Source organism: Coffea arabica, chromosome 3e, assembly GCF_036785885.1.
Source record: "Coffea arabica cultivar ET-39 chromosome 3e, Coffea Arabica ET-39 HiFi, whole genome shotgun sequence".
Taxonomy (NCBI): domain Eukaryota; kingdom Viridiplantae; phylum Streptophyta; class Magnoliopsida; order Gentianales; family Rubiaceae; genus Coffea; species Coffea arabica.
The window spans coordinates 38,897,331-38,918,999 of record NC_092315.1 but is presented as its reverse complement, the minus strand read 5'-3'; the positions used below and the strand labels follow the sequence as shown (position 1 = coordinate 38,918,999).

At 32.7% G+C, this 21,669-nt stretch overlaps 1 protein-coding gene across 1 annotated transcript; it reads left to right on the top strand.

The window, feature by feature from the left end:
• Window positions 1-11,410: 11,410 nt before the first annotated feature.
• LOC140038495 (zinc finger BED domain-containing protein RICESLEEPER 2-like) lies at window positions 11,411-13,357 on the top strand. Its single transcript, XM_072083869.1, has 2 exons — window positions 11,411-11,510; window positions 12,252-13,357. Exons 1-2 carry the CDS (start codon window positions 11,411-11,413, stop codon window positions 13,355-13,357), a joined length of 1,206 nt encoding a protein of 401 aa, XP_071939970.1.
• Window positions 13,358-21,669: the final 8,312 nt, after the last annotated feature.

Genomic DNA, 21,669 nt, shown 5'->3' with positions numbered 1-21,669 from the left:
CAATAAAGGGGAAAGGAAAGAAACCTAGAATGGGATTTGGCAAATCTAGCTGAGTGCAACAACAGTTTAGGAAAAATTTTCGGATATCAATAGTCACTACGAGGTATTTGGATTGTCACATTTACCTAAACAATATTCAAAATGCAATTTTAGACTTTTGAAGCAAAAAAATATACTCCATTTACATGGACGAATCCGGCAAATAAGAGAAATGAGATCACAAGATTAATTATGAGGAAGATGTTAGCCTTGAGCAGCTACACACACCCAATGCAAACCGATTGCTACTTTAATCGTCACTCTTCTAGTTGAAGTCAAACACAAGTAAACTTAACTTTAAAAAATAGCATTAAAGAAAAATCCACAAGACCCAATCCTATTTGAATAAGATTAGTCCCAAATCATAAAATGAATATGAATATCTGTGATTTATACCAAAAATAAAAATTTCACAAGTGAACATGCATAAAAATAAATAAATAAATAAAAGTAAAGTCCCACATCTCAAACTTTTGTTGGAAAAAGCTATGTAATAATGAACTGTGGACACTTGGTCACGCTCAATTTTAAAAACTAAAGGAAAAAAGAAATAAAAATAATACAATGTTCCATATTTCATATAGGTCACATGAATTATAAACGTAAAATTAAAGCCTAATTTGACAAATTGAAGATTTTTTTTGCTAATAATTGACTCTCTAATAGTAGGGGCATAAATGGAAACTTATAATATAAAGCTACCAATTTCAAAAAGCTAGGGGTAAACATATAAAACTAGGGAAAATTGCAGGACTTGGCTGCATCTTCAAAAATGTTTTCATCTTCTACGTATGTATGTTGTTCTTTGTGATTCCTTGTCATGATTATAATTAGTTAGGCAGTTAGGTAGCTAATTCTAGAGGATGGGATGATTGAGATGCATTGAGCAATTTCATAAATAGTTTTTGTACTAATCAATTGTAATCATTGATCATTTATAGAAGTTGAAATTTGACCCAAAAAAAATTGTAATCATTGATCAATTTTAGTGAAATGCAAATTCTCTCCCTTATTCATCTTCTTTGTTTTTTTCCCTCCTTCCAATCTCTTTCTTTCTCTAATTTCATTCTTAATTCTAGTCTTCTTACTCTGGTTCCTGACAATTGGTACCAAGCAGTCTTTCCTTGGTCTTCTTTTGATTATCAATTGGAAGATCATTTCTTCCTTTCTATTTCTTTCTTTCTTTCCTCCCTTTATTCTCTTTTTGATTTGCTCATTGTTTTCATTTCTTTCCTCCCCAAATCATTGCTTTTCTAATTCATTCTTAAGCCCTCCTACTCTTCTTCTTAATCCTAATTCTTTATCCTTCCTTCTTCTCCTTTCTCATATTTCAATCTTAGTCTTCAATTCTATTCTTAGGAATTGTCCTAAATTATAGGGCATTCAAGCCCAACAAAATTGGTATCCATGGCGGATGGTTTGCAATTTACAACATCAAAAGAAATTAGGGTTCTACTAGTAGAAACGGATGCAAAGGGGGAAGCCATGTATGAACTTCTAGACTAGCACTTCAAGAATCAAGATCTCCAATTGCAAAACCAAAGTGCAGTTTTCAAGAAATAGTGAAGGCATAAAAGTTTTCAAGAAAACAATAAAAGTTGGATGCCTGAATGGAAAGATTAAGGTGGTGTTTGGTTCGCACATCGGAATTGGAATCGGATTCGGAATTGGATATCCTGGGTTTGGAATGAAGTCATTCATTCCAATACATCTGTTTGGTTCAAGTACCTGGAATGTGTATCATTACTATAGTTGATGTTTGGTTCGTCGGCTCTTTCGGAATGGAATATAATAAATATATTATAAACTACATCGTAAATGATAGTCATTGGCTCTTTGTAAATGGGATATAAGAAATTTTCACTAATTAAATATATTAGTATAAATGTATTAGTAAATTTAGTATAACTAATTAATAATTTCTATTAGTAAACATGTATAATTATTAGTATAATTGATAATATCAATTATATTACATAAATTAATATACATTATATAATACATATAACTAATAATATAATTATTATAAGTTTGTAACTAATTAAATTAAATATTATATATATAATTAAATATAAATATACAAATGTTATAATATAAATATATAATTATAATTATATAACTTATTAATATTATATACATGTATATATTATAATTATACACACATATAATATACATTTATAAATATACATATATATTATAAATTATATATATTATATAATATAATTATATTTAACTAAATAATTATAATATATAATTATATAATATAATAATATCATTATTATAAGTTTGTAACTAATTAAATTAAATATTATATATAATTAATTATAATTATACAAATGTTATAATATAAATATATAATTATAATTATATAATATATAATATATAAATATTAATTGTACTAATATTTTATATAAATATAATGCATATTAATATTAAATATAGTTATTATTATATTTAAAATAATAATAATAATAATAATTTATTAATTTATTAATATTATACATGTATATATTATAAATATATGCACATATAATATACATTTATAAATATACATATATTATATAATATTAATAAATTTATAATATACATTATATAAATATAATTATATTTAACTAAATAATTATAATATATATTTATATAATATATTAATATTATAATAAAATATTAATATTATAATATATTATATATGTATATATTATAATATAAATATAAATATAAATATATAATATATATATATAAATATTAATATTAATTATACTAAATATTATGTAATTATAAGATTTTGGAATCACACTTGGGTTTTGGACAAAACCCACCAACTTACTTGGGAATGGAGGATTGCCAAATTTTTAGACATCATTCCAAAGATTCAATTCCCATAGTAGTGAACCAAACATCAATTATGGAGTTTATTCCATAACCTCATTCCGATACCCTTTTACCAAACGCCCCATAAACAAAAAGTTTGATATATTGATTTGAGCTTTCAATGGTTAAAAAGGGGTTCTAACAGAAGAATGCTTTGATGGTTATTGAGGATTTGCTATGGAGGAACACCACCTGTTTGATGAAAGCAATTCCAAGAATCAAGTTTCTTATTTTGAGAAGGTGAATCTTGAGGTAGAGTTGAACAAGGAAGAAATAGGTAACATTTCACTACCAAATGTTTCAACAAATGATTTGGTTATGATTTCTATAGAAAATTCTGAGGAAGGGATGAGAAAATGTGATGAAATCATCTTAAATCATCAACTGTTGGATGACACGAAGATTGAAACTCATGGAATTTGTATTCAAGAAAATGTAGATATTGAGTTCGAAGACCTGCAATTGATGAAAGGAAAGATTAATATGTCTGAAAGGCAAAGATTGCAAGATGAAGTGGAAATGCCTAGTATACTACAATAATGGACTATTGTTGAAAAAAATCACAAACTGGTTGAAAAACTCAGATCATTGATGTTATTAGGAGGTTTGGATAGGCTGAGAAGTTTATGCTACAATTCTTTAAACCAAGAGACTTCATGGAGGTTGTTATAGATTCTCTCTTTCAGGAGTATTTGGCTGGAATTATCAGTAATGAGTCCAAAATTGTGATGAAACCATGGTCTAAATTAGTGACTAGGTTCAGGGGTGGCATCTTACAAGTGGAACTACATATTCTCAATCCAAAAATATTTGTCAACTTGGACATTCTAATTTCACCATGACAGGTGATACTCTTCGTTTTTGTTTCAATGCTAGATGGAATTTACTTGAGCATAAGATTACTTGTCACCGGAGAATTTTGCAAATTAATGATGTGGGTATTTTTGTGGAAGTCAACTAGCTGTATGGTTATAGCTTTGTAACATTTGAACTCCAGCAAATGCAACCCGAAATGATCAATGATGGATAGGATATTATGTTCAAGATATTGTTGGAAGTGTCAACTATCATGTACATAGGAGGAGCTACATTGATAAAATTTTTCTCAATAAGGAATCAAGGAAGTTTATTGAAAGATACTAATGCACATACTAGGTTTTGCTAAGTCTATGATGGATGTGGAGAATGATGATATAGCAGGTTCTCAAGTTGAGTTTCTTTCAAAATCTTTATGGTGAGTTGTTTTGTACAGTATGGAAAGGATTTAGCTTCCTACAAAGATCTTAATTGTAGTGGTCATCCAACTAGAGACTTGATTAGTCAAAGACAATCGGAATGGAGGGTAGAAGAATCAAACTGGGGTATGAAATATGCTTTAAACTTTAAGCAATCCCTCGACATAACTTTGGTAGGAGCTTGGGTGCTTATTCATCCCAATAGAAACCAATTTGAGCTGAGGAAGATTAAGTCATTGGCTTTTGTTGATGTTGACTCTAGGGGGATCAATCTTAGGGAAGAAATGAAAGTGGGAATATCCTTATGTGAATGGGAACTTTTTGGTTTGCATCAGTATACCCTTGGTTACAAGGTTTCAAGATATTCAAATTATCGAGTTGCACTTGATTGTAAAGATGCAATTGAGTTCTCATTTGAGATCAAGTATCCTGCACATTTTGATATTTGTTTTATAATCAAGAGGACGCAGACTATGTAAAAGCTATAATTGTATAAGGACAAGATATTTTCGTAGAAGTTTATGGTGTGTCCAAGATTTTGATAGTTGCAAAAACTTGGCCTGCAATAGGGAGTTCAATTCAAGGCTACAAACTTTTGGAAGAGAGTTTTTCATGAGATCCAAGAAGGATGGGATTATCTACTAGGTTACAACTTCCAAAATTGACCTCAAGACTTCGAAAACAAAATTGATATAGGTTGTTTCTTTGGTCATATTCTTTAAAGGCCAACCTATGTAGTATCATTTCTGATCTCAATCCTTGAGGACGATGGTTCTTTTAAGGGGGGAATTTCGTCATGATCCTAATTAGTTAGGCAGTTAGGTAGTTAATTCTAGAGAATAGGATGACTCGGATATATTGAGTATTTTTATAATAGTCTTTGTACTGCTCAATTGTAACCTTTAATCAGTTTTAGTGAAATGCAAATTCTCTCTCTTGTTCATCTTCTCTATTTTGCCTTTCTCTTTTCCTTCTCCTAATCTCTTTCTCTCTCTCATTTCATTCTTAATTCTAGCCTCCTAACTTTGGTTCCTGACAATCCCCTTCTTCTCTAAAAGTTAGGCTAGCTTGTGGTAATGTTAGAAGATAACTCATATCTCTTACACACTCATACACACAGTACATGCACTAAAACTCGCAAAAACGGAAAAAAATTAAAAAAAAAGAGGGGGGGACAAATCAGCAAAAACTAACATTAAGATCTCTAAACCTCTTTTGAAATGCCCATTGGAGCCTAATTTGTTCTCCCTTTGTCACAAACTGCACAATACCACACGTCTCTGACTTTCAACAAAACCACTAATCAAACTGTCTTTTAGTCTAGGCTTTTCATCAAGCATGTATCGAGCATAAAAGGTTCAAGAAAATCCGCTAAAATCCAAGCAAAGAAGGGCCAAAGTTAGGAATCCAACCAAAAGTCATAGTCTTTATATCACATTAAAGGAGCAAACAATCACAAATTTGCAATCACCAAGATTTGGCTTAGTGGCCACTAGAAAAGGATTACGTCTCTCTTTCAGCTATAGGTCGGGGTATCGAATACCACCTATAGTGAAAAAATTCCAAAGGAGAGCACCCCTTTGATATAATTAGATCTGTATACCTATTAGCAAACCCCCACCTACTGTGAAAAAAATCCAAAAAAGTTGCCAGAATATCCCTTTGATCTAATCGAGTCTATATACCTACTAACCCCTCCTCCCTGTAGACTAAGATATATTAGGTTATAAAAATTTCATCGTAGATTAAGATATATTAGGTTATAAAAATGTCATCATTGCCGCCAAAAAGAAAAAAGACAATCAAAAAATTGCAAACAAATTACCAAGGAATTCAATAACAACACAAAGAAAACCAAAAAAAAAAACTCAAAACATCCAAACAAATTGCATGAACTTGGAAATTAGAAGAAGAAATGAGATAAAAAAGACCTTCCAATGCATTTTCACTTCAAAACATCAATTGGGAAGTGGTGGTGAAGATCTAAGTTGATCAATCCTTAATTTTGATAATTAACATACCAAACTAATGATTTGGACTAATATCTTTTTCATCAGAAAGTTGCTAGGAACAAGTTCAAACTCAACGAAGAAAGAAAGGATAAAAAGAAGTTTGAATGAAACTTATCGCTTAGGGTTGGATGCAGTTTCAGACACTGGTTTGAAGGATCGGACATTTTAAAAATGAAGAAAATTCCAATTTTATAATCAGACGATGCGTCGGATGCACGATATGTCTATTGAATGTTCGACAAGTTGGTTAAAATCTTTGTAAACACTCTGCTTTTGTCAAACGTATTTCTCGGATGCTACACTGGCTGTTTGAACTCCTAGCGAAGACCAACTCAACAACCTTAGGACCCAAAATTGAAATATCAAATGCCCGAAAACTCTAATGGCTAATTTTTTGACAGCTTGTATTTATAAAATTTTACTATTTATAAATACTTCTAAATCTGAATATTAGAGAGACTTTTGCATACAAATTTTAAGAGTGATTTTGAAAGAAAATACAATATTTTTGTGTGATGTACTTGTAATCTTGGTGCAGTTGAAATGTGTAGTAGTTCTTAATTGGTTGGGAGACATTCAATTGTAATATAGTGAAGGTTAACTTGAGTGAAGTTGTAAAGCTCTTTAACTCAACTAAAAGGTATTTATGATGAGTAAAGAGCGAGTTTTCTTATGCACAAGTTAGTTTGCTATGCCATCAATTTAAGAAACTACTATGGAATATTCAACTCCAAGTTTGAAAGAAACTTGGGAGTTTGTTTGATTCGAAACTCTTTTTACTTTTTATTGCTTTCTTTTATTACTTGTTTGTATGGTTAAATTGCCTTATTCTTATTGTTATTTTGTTTATTTAAGTCTGTGCTCACTTAGGTGAATTTAATTAGTTAAAATTGGGTGAAATTTTTGTCATAATTTGCTTAGTTCAATATAACCTAATTCAGCCTCCTTTTAAGTTGCACGTAGGGTTAACAGATAGGCAGTCACAGCAACAGTGAGGACGATGACTTCTCCACCTCCTTTTGCTCCTTAGCTTTACTCCTTTTTTTGTTTTTTGTTTTCTTTATTATTTGCTTATTTTGCCTTTTAACTCTTTTTAATTTATTCTAGAAAGAAATACAATCTAAATAATATAGAATTATTTCAAACAAAATTTTCCTGAAAATTAAAAGAACTTTCTTACACAAATTGGGAATTTGAATTCATGGACTCTAGAATAGTTACTTGAAAATCAATACATTAAACATAAAGGTACCCATTTACTAAGTTTCCCTCGTATCTAAGATACTTTTTGCACTCACACTGAATAAATGTTAATGAAAGTTACAATCATCCATTTCATTTTATCAAAATATCTCATTTACCCTCTTCATTCCAAAATCCGTTAGTTAACAGTTAATCACTACCCTAATAGAATTTTCTTTACAACCAATTCTACTTTTTTTCCTTTATTCTTTTCATTCCTTTCTTGCTTCCATTTCTTCACTTCATTTTTTCTTGCCATTTGTTTCTCCTCTTTCCTTTTCTCAATTACATCTTTAAAATGAAGATTGTTGATATGTGCTATTTCCAATGTCTCAAATTTGTATAACCTTAGAAACTACTGGTTGCTACTATGGATAATCGATTACAAATTAAGATAACTCTAATATTTTTACACATTTTGATTTGTCTAGTCACTCAATCATGCACTTAATAAATTAGTAGTGGTATGCAGGGTTACTTGCAGTGTCCTTTTTTCTGAGGGATCATAAAGTTAGGATCATAAGGTATCTATCTTAACATTCAAATACATAGGATCATTCTTAGCAATTCCAAACCACACTACTAATTTATGGCACATTATTTAAACTAGTGGGAAAAACATACCATATGGGTGTGCAAATTAAACTGAAGAAATATTTATTTTTATAATAAAAAAAGTAGAAGTCAACTATCAATTTCATTTTCAAAACCTCCAACTCTAATTGTTTATAGTCACTAGTGCTTCAGGGCACACACAATATATGTGCAACTAATAAAAAGATATTACATTAGAATTATTTTTGCTAGAAAGTAGTAGTTTAAAATGGTTCAACGATGCCAAGAAAGTGTTTTAAAGTGACAATTTATTTTGGAGTGACAGTTAATTTGACAATTGTAAGGATGTAGAGTGGTTATAGGGAAGTAGATAGTTAAAACGATGTACTTACCTTAAGAAATAAGGGTATATTTGGCACAATATTAAGTGATAGATTTTATTTACACCAACCCTTCCCTCTGGCTTTATATATAGTAAGATATTTCGGAAGTTATTAAAATCTAATAACTATCTACACTATCTTTGTGATGGTTATGTTGTGTAAATACTTATTTATTAAGTGAGTGTAAAAATAGATAATAGAAAATGATGAAAAGTTTTACACGAAATAAGGCCTCGTGCTTTATATAAACAAAAAGGATTATTCTAACGAGTGCTTGTTAATACACTTAACATTCACTTAACGTATCATGTATATATACACTGACTAATAATTATTACATTCCGTTGCATTTATATACTTTCCCTATTTAATTTCATCTACCTTCCCTTGTATTTATTTACTTTCTCTTATTAATCTCATATTTCTAAAAATATGGCACCTAAAATATATCTTTAGACATCTATTAGATAGACCCATAAAAAAATTAGTTAAAACACTAATTATCCTTAACTTTTTTTTTGTCAAATGGAATGCTTTTAGTACCGCAGATCAAATATTACATTAATTGCTAGATTCTACTTATATTTGATTAATGGTGCTAATTGTAGGAAAATATGCAAAACGTGATTAAAAGGGCAATTTTCCAACAAGTTAAGGATTAATTTCGTCATGGCACACTCGAAACCTGTGTTCAAGTCCAGAAAACTCGGAAATTTACTGCACACAGGGATTTCCTAGTTCGAATCAATTATGGACAGCTTGTGGTTAAAGATTTGAAAGACTTTAATTATCTTTATTAGTAGTAGTATTGGTTCAGAAAACATGAGATATTATCTCTTGTAGTTTCTTTCTTTTATTTAGGAAATATGTTTTATTAGTATTAATAGTAGATGTCAAGTAGGAAACAAAAAAAAAAAAAAGGAAGTCGGCATCCCGATTGATTAATACTTCTGAAGCAAGAAATAATTTCGGGGAGAATCGTGACTCTTTGCTTTAAAAAGAGAATGATGGGCCACTTAGTCTTCCTCTTCTTTCTTGGTTACTTTGAGGAAAAACACTTATGCGAATTGTTTCAATGAAGTTGTGCAGCTTTTTCCCAATGATTTGCAACTAGTTTCTCTTTTCTATCCGAGAAATGACAAAGGATTTGATTCATCTACATCTATGAGATCTAATTATTTTTATCTATTTCTTTTATTCTTTGGTATTCATACGTTTTTTGATGTAATTTCTCATGATTGTTTTGTTGTTTAAATATCAAGGAACCCCGATATTTAAATCAACTTGACAAACTAATATCAGTTAGAACAGTTAAATCCGTAATTGTTTAATTATCTTAAATTAGTAGCGACTAGCATGATTGGTTTCATATTAGAGAAACATATGATCTAATTTAAATAAACCCAAATAGTATGTTTATTGATTAGAACAGAGTTTCTTTACTTTCTAATGCAATTAGGAAATTAAATTCTATGGACATACCTAGAATTGTTTCTTGATTAGAGAAGTAGTTAACGGATATACCTTAACTATTGAGACGGTAAGGAAAAATTGGTTGTCATCACGCATTTGGTAACTATAACTTATTTATTAATAAATAGATGAAATAATTCTTGCATTGATAAACATTTGTATGAACCACTTCCAAATTTATATCCTTGGTTAGAGCTTGTTAATTCTTGACTTTAATTTAGTTCACTTTCGGTTAATTACTTTTATTTTCATCAAGTATTTTACTTTAATTTTAATTTTTTCCAAAACCACATTTTAGTTCTTACTTGGAAAGAAATGAATTTTTTTTAGCTCTTGTGGAGATGACCCTACTAATCACTATACGTAAATTTTTATTTTTTTGATAGGTTTTTATTATTGCACAAGTTTGACACTTGTTAATTTTTGGCACTATTGCCAAGAACTGGTGTCTGATTAATTTGTTTCTATTTGAGTTCATCTTATTTTATTTTTATTTTTCTCTTTTTTTACTAGTTTATGACTGGTAACATTTCGTATTTTGATGATACACTGAATTTTATTCCTAGAAGAGGTGATAAGGTTCATATTTTTTCTAATGATCAGCATTTATATACACTAATCTCTCATGCAGAAAAATTAGCTGTTATAACTTGTGAAATTTGTTATGTTTCGGATCATTTAACCAACATGTGTCCCGTATTTCAAAATGACCTGAATATCCCAATTAATACTTTTGGAGATTTTTCACTCTGGTCTCAAGTGTGGTATGACTTTTATTCAAATGGGTATAATCAAGGATGGTGGAATAACTCCAACTTTAATTATGCAACAGGACCAATAGGTTTTCAACATCAATATCAACACCACCAATCATCATCCACGTCAGGTATGCCTTTTGAAAAAATTATTAAATCATTAGCTACCAACATATATCGATTTCAATAGAAGACAAAAAAAGCATTCATAACCTGGTGGATCAAATGTGTCTAATTGCATCTCAAGTGATGCAACTAACTTCTCAAATGTGTGAAAAAATGCCCTCATAGACAATTATCGACTTTAAGAAAGATGAGAGTGTAATTATCCTGATAAGTGACTTAGAACTACGAGTAGGGGTGAGCAATTACGGTAATTACCGATTTACTGATCGAAATCGATTTTAATTTGGTAATTCGAATTCGGTAATTCGGTAATTCGATCGGTAAATCGGGGATATCATATTAGGTAAAATCGAATTAGGGTCGAAAATGGTTTTATAGTTTTTCATTTCGGTAAAACGGTAATAATTTACCATTTTCAATTTCGAAATTCCCGAATTAAGTAACATAGGAAATATTGAAATAATACATTACGTCCGGATATTGGTCCAATTTCAGATTTTCAGACGCGGTGCCCCTAAACTAGCTACTTTTCTCCAGTCCTCTTCGTCCCCTCTTCCTCTCGTTCCTCTGCACTGCCGCGGCGCCATCCCCTCTTCCTCTTCCTCTCGTTTCTCCTCTCCTCATTCTCCTCAGTCCTCTCCTGTCTCCTCAGTCAGTCCTCTCCTCTCCTCAACTACAGAAAGCTCAAAGCTCACCCCTAGACTCTTTCTCCGTTTCCCGTTATGATCGAGGCTTCACCATTGCTGATCGAGCATCCACCATTGCTGACCGAGCATCCACCATCACCAGGACCACGGTTCGCTAGTGCTGATTCCGGTGAAGGTAAGTTAAGTGCTTCACTTTGTAGATTAATAAGTTGCCCTAATTTTGGCTTTTGAGCTGGAAAATTTGGTTAATCATGGTCCTAAAGTATCACGAATGTACTTCACTCTGTTGTTTGGTAATCAACACTTCAGCTTAAAATTGTTTACAATCTTTCACCTGAAGAGTTGCTTAGTATGAGAGGAAACTTATAATCACTATTTCGTGAGAAATGCTACAGGAATCAAACAATGACTAATTGATGACTAAAGCATTCTGATTTACTTTCCATCTTCATTTCAATGACTAATTGATGGAGGTAAGAATCAAACAAAAGGAATAGCAATCAGAATTGCTCTTTTGACATTATGAGTGCCGTTTCTTGAGTTCTTGAAGATTTGCAATTAAGTCTCTTAAATCTGTACTTTCGTCTCCAATTTACATAAACAGGCATGTTGTACTCTTCTCAGGCTGCATGTTAGTCAAGACGTAGAATTCTCCATGGTTTGGTAAACCAAGCATTTGAATGCGAGGGCTTAAATTTGGGATAATTGTGAACAATGAACCTGTATATATAGTTAGGGAAGTGTATTAATAGGTCCAAATTATGTCTTTCCTTCTAGTTTGAAAGCAATTTTGAGAGGAAATGTTGTCCTGAGTTGGTTCTTCAATTTCATCTAGTCTTTTATTTCAATTTTATTGCTAATTGATTGTTGCACTAAATTGTATAATTTATTTGCTCAGATTTTCAAAAAACTTAAGGTATGTCTACTACTGATGATGGTGAGAGTAATCCAAGTCGTAATGAGCTGGAACAAGAAGGATCATCTGGACCTCTTCTTCCTAGTCCTACAACACAAAGTTGTGAAGAATCTAGTCTTGTCAAGAAAAGAGGAGAGTACAAGAAGAGGTCCAAAGCTTGGGATCATTTTCATGTAAAGCATGTGAATGGAGTTCGTCATGCAATTTGCAAATACTATGAGAAGGACATAGCTGCAGATCCCAAAAGTCATGGTACGACTCCCCTTAATACTCATGTAGCTAAATGTCCTCTAAATCCTAAAAATAAGCACACTGGCCAAGCTACTTTGTGTTTGGGTGAAACTGAAACATTAGAGGGAGAGGTTAAAAGGGCACTCATAAGTTGGAAATTTGATACGGAAGCCATTAGAAAAAGCATAGCTTATATGGTAATTGTTGATGAGTTGCCATTTAAACATGTAGAGGGTAGAGGTTTTCAATACATGATGCGGACTGCTTGTCCATCATTTAGAATTCCTTCGAGGTGGACTATTTCTAGAGATTGCTATCAGCTGTATTTAGATGAAAAAATTAAGTTGAAACATCTCTTGAAGAATAACAGTGGCAGAATTTGTCTAACCACAGATTCTTGGACATCCATTCAAAGGATAAACTATATGTGCCTCACTGTCCATTTCATAGATAATGATTGGAAACTGAACAAAAAGATCCTAAATTTCTGTCCTATTGCTAGTCACAAGGGAACTGAAGTTGGTAAGGCCATTGAAAAGTGTCTACTAGAATGGGGAGTTGATGATATCCTAACTGTTACAGTTGACAATGCAAGTTCCAATGATGTAGCTGTCAGCTATTTACGAGGAAAACTTCAAAATTGGGGGAAAGCTGTGTTAGGGGGGAAATGGACTCATGTGAGGTGTGTAGCTCATATAGTGAATCTAATTGTTAATGATGGCATCAAAAAACTTGGGGATTCAGTTGATTGTATCAGGGCAGTAGTTAGATATGTTAGACAGTCACCTTCTAGATTGAAAAGATTCAAGGAGTGTGTTGAAATTGAAAAAATTGAATGCAAAAGATTGCTCTGTTTAGATGTCTCTACTAGGTAGAATTCTACATATCTAATGCTAGACACAGCTCAAAGGTTTGAGCGGGCTTTTGAGAGGTTCGAGGAGCAGGATCCTTACATGCTTCAAGAGTTAGAAAATCTGCCAACAAAATCTGATTGGACAAAAGCTAGATTCTTGGTAATTTTTTTGGAAAACTTTTATCAGCTAACTGTGAAGGTTTCCGGTTCCAAATATGTGACTTCAAATAATTTTTTCACTGATATTAGTCACATTCATGGCATTTTAATTGAAATGACAGCAAGTGATAATGAAGAATTGAGTTCAATGGCAAGATCAATGAAGGAGAAATATGATAAGTATTGGGGAAAGATTGAAAAGATGAATATGCTGATTTTTATTTCCTCCATGCTTGATCCTCGAACTAAACTTGAATACCTTGAATTTGTGGTTTGCCAAATGTATGGTGAGTCCGATGGTACAACAATAGCTGGCCTTGCAAAAGATGCAATGTTTGAGCTGTTTAATGAATACAAGATGCTTAACACACCTGCCTCAAATTCTGTGTCTCATGCTTCTTCACTTTCAAGTGAATCTCAAAGGAGTAAAACTACATTTTATGGACATGGGGATACCTCTAAAACAATCACTGACCGGTACAAGTTGGAGTTTAAGAAGAGAAAAATGGAACTTGGGGATAGGGATGCAAAATCTGAATTAGAGAAATATTTGAATGAGGATTGTGAGGAAGATGATGAGAGATTTGATATCTTGTTATGGTGGAAGGCCAATAGCCTTAGATTCCCAATCCTTTCGAAAGTTGCTCGTGATGTGTTAGCAGTCCCAATTTCTACCGTGGCCTCCGAATCTGCTTTTAGTACCGAAGATCGTGTTCTTGATACATTTAGGAGTTCTTTGACTCCTAGAATTGTGCAAAGTTTAATATGTGCTCAAGATTGGTTTCAGTCCTCCAAAACAGAATTAAATGTAGAAGAAAATCTGGAAGAACTTGAAGCCTTCGAATCTGGTAAGCTATCAAAATTTTTATTGCAGAATTTGAAGTATTTCTTTATTTCTAATAATTGCCTTTATGATACTTCATGAAATTTGTTTGTTCTTGCAGAGTTGCTGAAGACCAGAACTGAATCAACTATAATTGACCTTTGAGAGGTCACAAATGCTGAAGTTTGCATTTTTCAGAGTTGAACCACCTATAATTGTTTGTTCTTGTGGATTGTGGATTGTTTCTAGATAATTGACCTTTATGATTTCTGGATTGATTTCTGTAATTTCTGATTGTGGATTTGTGATTTGTCATTTCTGGATTTGTGGATTTGTCATTTTTGGATGTGTATGAAGTTTGGGATGGTTAGTAATTCTGAAGTTTGGGATGGCCTCTCTTGTAACTTAGCAGATTCTACATTTGTTTTGAACTGGTAGCTACTTGGGAAAGTTTTATATGTTGTGATTTGGTAGTGCAATCATTTGACTGAGTGGCTGTTGTGCCTATGGACGTGATTACTACTTACTTCTATTTTTTTCCATTATTTTGGTGCAGCTTTATGAATGATAATTGTAAACAGCACTTATTTTATTGCTAAAAATGATTTGGCTCGATATCCATTTTTCAAAAAATGAACCTCTGTGCATCATTGGTTTGCTTTTCAGGCTGCACTTTGCCCGACTCCTATACTTCAGAAATTGTTAATTTGTTTTCAGGCCCCTAAGTGAATGTATAGTTATTATACAAAGCAAAACAAAAGGAAAACAGGCTGCTTCAGCTTCACGAATTCGGACAAATTCGGTCAATTTGTGTTTACTGAATTCAATTCGGATTGAATTCGAATTCGATATTTGGTAATTCAAATACGAATTAGGTCGAAATATCCTAGCACCATTTACCGAAAATTACCGATTTCAAGCTACCGAATTACCGATTTCGAATTCGATGCTCACCCCTAACTATGAGAGTTTCAAGAAGAAGAATCTAAAGATGTAGTTGAACAAGAAGTTAAAAAGAAATAAATAATACTCCAACCTCAGATCGTTCTAGTGAATGAATTCAGTGAACCATTTTCAAATGTGGTGACACCCCCTCTATTCTCTAGCAGACATTCTTCTGACTCTTATTCTATAATTTCTATTGGTAAAATCGACTTTGTTATATCAGAAGTTTTTGAGTTTCATGGCAGGAATAAGTTATGAGTTGTTATGGCCAAATATCTTGAACCGGTAAGTGCTCGTGATAGAGGAGTGAATAAAGAATTAAAAATATTGTTTACTTGTTTGGCACCATCTACTAGTCGATAGAAGAAAGTAATTCATGTGCTTAAAGATCACTCTATTTACAAAAGGTTATTAGGATTACATAGAGAATAAAACATTGAAAAGAGTTGCAAGATTTTATCCTCCGTGAACAAACATGACAATGTCTAACCAGAGACATTAAAGAAAAGTGTTTATTAGAAGGTAACCCAATTTATTTTAGTGCATTTTTATTACTTTTGTTTTAGTTTACTTGTATTTGGTGTGTTTGATTTTCGTTTTGATATTCATTGGTCAAAAGGCTTCAACCCAGCAAGGCGTGCCTATGCCTAACTGACTGAAAACCTCATGTTTCAATTTCAGAAATTCTAGAGGATGACTATGCCACAAGACATGCCCATGTCTTGAGGGCATGTTGTAACTCACAAATAACCTAATTTTACCATTAAAAGACTACAGACTAATAAGACGTACCCACGTTTGGAGGGCACACTAAACCTCATGAAAATTTCACTCCACGATCAGAAGACTACAGAGCAATAAGACGTGCATGCGTCTTGTTCCAGCAAGAGGGAGAAAAAAAAATCGAAACCTTAACCATTCTCCTTCTCTTCTGTTCTTTCTTTGTCCTTCATCTCTTTCTTTCTTTTCATTCTTTTTCTCTCCCCCTTGCATTCCAGATGATGAACTCCTTGTTGTCGCTGTTCGAAAATTGTTGCCGAGTTCAGACGTCATCGCCACTGCTCGGCTTTGCCAATTGTGGTTAGTGCTGCAAACATTACATCTATTGTACTCCTTCTTTTGTCCTCACCCATAGCTGTCATGCCCCTCTCATTGATCAGGGAAGTTTTGTTGTCCTTTTTTCCTTTTCTATTGTTTTTTATTTTTTACATTGGGGATAATGTAAAATTTAGATTTTTGGGGGGGGGGGGAGGGAGATAGTATATTAGGATAGTGCAAATGTAGGTATTTTTGTTGAAATTTTTTATTCGATTTTTTGGAATTTTAGCCAATTTTTGCTACTTCTTGTGCATTTTTGTGATTATTCTTAATAAATAATGGTTAGATGTTTCAAAATTTTCTACCTCTAAGGTTTTATATACTAATGGGTCAAACATGACATGGTAAGGTAAGAGTTTCTCTCTAGTGAATAGTTAAGAAATTGTGATTTTTGCTATTTTTTTAATTAAATTTTTAGGTATTGTAAATATTTGTTTGGCATTTTTTATGTAAACTAGTCCAATTATTAATCTTAGTTATCCATATTTGAGAAATGAAGAAAGCTTACGATCTTTAATTTTTATTTTGATACATATTAGTAAAGAGTATTTGCTTATACTCGGCTAGTAATGTTGTCTAGTAACCCAGAGTTTTCACCAAAAGTATTAACTTTCACATCAAAAAGTAATGATAGCTATGAGTAGGTGGTCCTTTAGTGATGAAAGTTGAGTAACCGGACTCCTTCATTTAGTAGATGTTGGAATTTACGTCAAAAGATTTGAGTGGCTAAAGATTAAGCATTTCCCCTGAAAAGAATTAAGAGGAAAAAAAAAAAAGACTTAAGTATGGGGAACATCTTTAAAAAAAAAACAAAGAGAGTGTATGTGAATATGAGAATATGTTACCGGTTGTATTAGTTTGCTAATCCATGATTTTAATGTCGAGATTTTGCTTAATTAAAGAATGCTAGTTGAATATTTTATATCCTTAAAGTAGTTAGTCAGGAATTGGATGATTCTTTGATTTTAGAAACTAACTGGAGAGATATTTCTTAGAATTTAGCCACTAATACTTGATGTGTGTTTTAATTACATTTTGGCAATAGATGATTTGGACGATAGCTATTATTTGAGTTCAATTGTTTAATTGGTTGTTCTCATACTTGAGAACAAACATGATCTAGGTGTGGGGGGAATTGATAGGGTACAATTTAATTTATGATTATTTTCCCCTTGATTTTAGCCAATATTACATTAATTGATAGATTCTACTTATATTTGATTAATGTTACTAATTGTAGGAAAATATGCAAAACATTATTAAAAGGGCAATTTTCCAGCATGTTAAGGATTAATTTGGTCGTGGCAAGTTCGGAACCTGTGTTCAAGTCTAGAAGACTCGGGAATTTATTGTGCACAATGATTTCCTAGTTCGAGTTAATTATGGAGAACTTGTGGTTGAAAATTTGGAAGACTTTAATTGTCTTTATTATTAGTAATATTGGATTAAGAAACATGAGATATTATCTCTTATAGTTTCTTTCTTTTATTTAGGAAATATGTTTATTAGTATTAGTAGTAGACATCAAGTAGGAAACAAAAAAAAGGAAGGAACCCGGCATCTCGATTGATTAATATTTCCGAAGCAAGAAATAATTTCGGGAAGGGTCATGACTCATTGCTTTAAAAAGAGAACAACGGCCCGCTTGGTCTTTCTTTTCTTTTTGGTTATTTTCAGGGAAAAACACTTATGCGAATTGCTTCAATGAAGTTTGTCTATTTCTTTTATTTATTACTATTCGTATATTTTTTGATTAAATTTTTCATGATTGTTTTGTTGTTTGAATATTAAAGGGTCCCAATATTTAAATCAACTTGACAAACTAATGCTAGTTAGGACAATTAAATTCATAATTGTTTAATTATTTTAAATTAGTGGCCACTAATGTGATTGGTTTCATGTTAGAGAAACATATGATCTAATTTAAATAAACCTTAGTAGTGTATTTATTGATTAAAATCGGGATTCTCTAATTTATAATACAATCAGGAAACTAGATTTTATGGACGTACTTAGGATTGTTTCCTGATTAGAAAAGTAGTTAACTGCATACCTTAACTATCAAGACGGTAAGTCATTGTATCTTTGGCAACTATAACCTTATTAATGAATAGATGAAATAATTCTTGCATCGATGAACAATTGTATAAACCACTTTCGGAGTTATTTCCTTGGCTAGAACTTGTCAGTTCTTGATTTTAATTTACTTAACTTTCGGTTAATTACTTTTATTTTCGTCAAATATTTTATTTTAATTTTAATTTTTTCCAAAACCCTTTTTTAGTTCTTCTTTGAAAAGAAACGAATTTTTTCTAATCCCTGTAGAGACGACTCTACTCACCACTTTCCCCAAATTTTCATTTTTCCTGAGTAGATTTTTATTATTGCATAGGTTTGATACCTATCAATTTTTGGATAAAGGTTTCCAAAAAAAAGGAATTGTTAATATTGGGCTGCTAAAGTCTTTTAATTTCTAAAAGGGCAAAAAACCTGGGCGGCCATTAAACTTTTCCCAAGATCATGTTTTGGCCATCGAACTATTTTTTGTCAATAATTGGCCACTAAACAACTTAATCAGGCCACCCGTGACCATTTCGTCGGTAATAGCTCTTAATTTCTGAAATTAGCATTACACGTGGCAAACCACAGGGGCAATTTTGTCCGTCAATCCACTGACCGTTCACTTACATTAATACATCAACTGAAAAGAAAAAAAAGAGCGGTAGAAACAAGCCAACTAAACAAACTGAAGTGTCTGGTCTTGTGGAGGAAAAAATAGGGACTCAATTTCCAGCCCTAAATTCTGTGTCAGAAATCGAAGAAGCCAAGAATGTTGAGACGCTCTCCTAAACCCATACCTAGATGCTCCTGCGGATTAACAGCAATGGTGAAGACCTCATGGACAAATTGGAACCCAGCAAGAAGATTTGTGGTCTGCACTTTAGGAGAGGTAAGATCTTAGAGAGGTAAGATCTTAGATTTGTAATGGAAATATTATAACAAGAGGATTTAGTCTTGGAAAATGTAAATTGCAGGATGAGGGATGTGGTTTTTGGGAATGGTATGATCCAACAATGTGCGAAAGATCAACTCAAGTGATTCCTGGTTTGCTGCGAAGAATGAATAGAATGGAAAGTAATATGGAGGAATTAGAAACTTCAGCAAGAAGATGGGAAAATAAAGCTCAAAAATTGGAACTTAAAGTTGCAAAATTGGAGGGTGAAGTGAAAAAGCACAAGACCAGAGAGCACTATCTCAAAAGAGCTCTTCTCGGTACATGGGCTTTTATATTGTTGTATTGTTTTTGCTGCTATCTGAAGACTGTTATTAAGAGTGACCATATGTTGGCCATCAAGGGATAGTTAATGTTGTTTGGTGATTGTGAAGAAATGGAAGTAGCAAGGTTGAGTGGATACAGCTTTTGGTGGTAGTGTCCGTAGCAATAGCAGACCAAAGATTCCCATGTTGTATTTTATAGTGAATTTTTCATTGGTTTGTTTTCTTATGTAATGGAATCCTTGCTGTAATTGTGTTACTTTTTACTGAATGAATGGATGCAAGTTTTTTGTCGTTTCTTATGATTTGCTGTAATTGTAGTTTCTTATGAATGCGGCATTATAACACAGTAAATTAAGACAAAAGGAGTATTTCCATTGGATAAAACTAACTACAAAAGTTTCCAATTTGCAGAAGTACACAGCTTTCTGTTGAATATGCAAAAAGATAGTGGATGAAAAACAAAAGGCATCCACCATAACAAAACAAAAGCCATCCACTATCAACATGAAGTGGATCCTGCAGTTAAACTTTAATGCATCTATTTTAACAGCCCACTGAACTTAAATAAACTATTATAAGTCAAAAGACTTATGTACATATCAGTCACCATCATCAACATCTCAGATCACATCTAAAACTGTATCCAATTCCATCTAACTTGCACCTGCACCTCTGCCTCTTGTAGATCTAGATCTAGATCTACCAGCATTTGCACCTCTTCTACCCCTCCACCTACCAACCTTGAAGGGTGGTTCCTTTCCCAAGTAAGCATAGTTAGCATTAATCATCCCTTTGTCAGCATCAGTCAAGGGCCGTTTACCATTTCTGTTGAATTTCCTGCCAGATCTAGAACTTGTAGCTGCTGGATCTGGTTGCTGAACTACTGGTATTGGCTGTTGAAGTGGTGGAGTTGGGTGTTGGGACATTAGATCTGATTGCTGAGTTGCAGATGCGATTGGTTGGCTTGGTTGGCTAGCTGATGGAGTTTCCTGTTGCTGTTGCCCTTGGGTCTCTATACCTTGTGACTGAACTACTTTTGCTTGCTGTTTTCTTCTTGAAACCTTGTACAAATGGAAGTTGATTAGAGACTATATGTATGTATACTATATGGCATTTGAAATACATTGAACTGTATGTATACTCACATGTTTTTTCTTCTTTGGCTGGCCAGATTGTTGGTGCTCAGTCACCTCTTTGCATGTTGCAGCATTGTGCCCTGTTTTACCACATTTTCTGCAATGCATAGTGACATTTTTTCTAAGTTTTCTTCCATGGTTCTTCCCTTCTGTCTCATCTCTTCTCCTTGCCTTTTTTGGCCTCCCAGTCTGGACAGTGGGAATTGGAGGATCAAGTTGAAGCATGCTGGACTCAGGCCACAGTACTTGGCTGCTGATGGGTTGCAAGACATTATTATAAATCTGTAAAAATAAGCTCTTGTAGTAACATTCCACAATCATTTCATGTGGATCATCCTCAGTTTGCTTAATTGCTGCAATGGCATGGGTACAAGGTAAACCAGATAATTCCCAGATTCGACAAGTGCAACTCTTCTTTCTCAAATTCACAGTAAACTGGGAATTCCTTGGGCCCTTTACCTGATAACCATCAATCCCATTGAACTGTGGGAACCACTGGAAAGACTCTTCAATTCTGTCCTCAATAATTTTTCTAATCAAAGGACCAGTTGAGTGTGGATATCTAGTCATGGCAGCCTTTCTTTTTTGAATTCTTTCCATCATCAGTTCTCTAATATTCTCCAAGCAAGATATAATTGGTTTATCCCTGGCCTCTAGTATATGTGAATTGAAAGATTCGCATAGATTATTGACAATCATGTCACATTTAGTGTGAGGAGAAAAGTAAGCCTTACACCAATGCATCGGATGAGGAGCCTTCTCCACCCACTTGTATGCTTCATTGTCATACTCTTTCAAGTCCTCAACAGCTTTCTTGTACATCTCAATTGTACTGCTCCTAGCTATCGCCCACAGCATCCCTTTAAGTGCCTTTCCAGGATGTTTCTTCTTGAA

Coding starts and splice junctions, on each gene's coding strand:
- LOC140038495 (XM_072083869.1), top strand. CDS start 11,411: ATGATCGAGGCTTCACCATTGCTGATCGAGCATCCACCATTGCTGACC. Junction 11,511..12,251: donor TAGTGCTGATTCCGGTGAAG/GTAAGTTAAGTG, acceptor AAAAAACTTAAG/GTATGTCTACTACTGATGAT.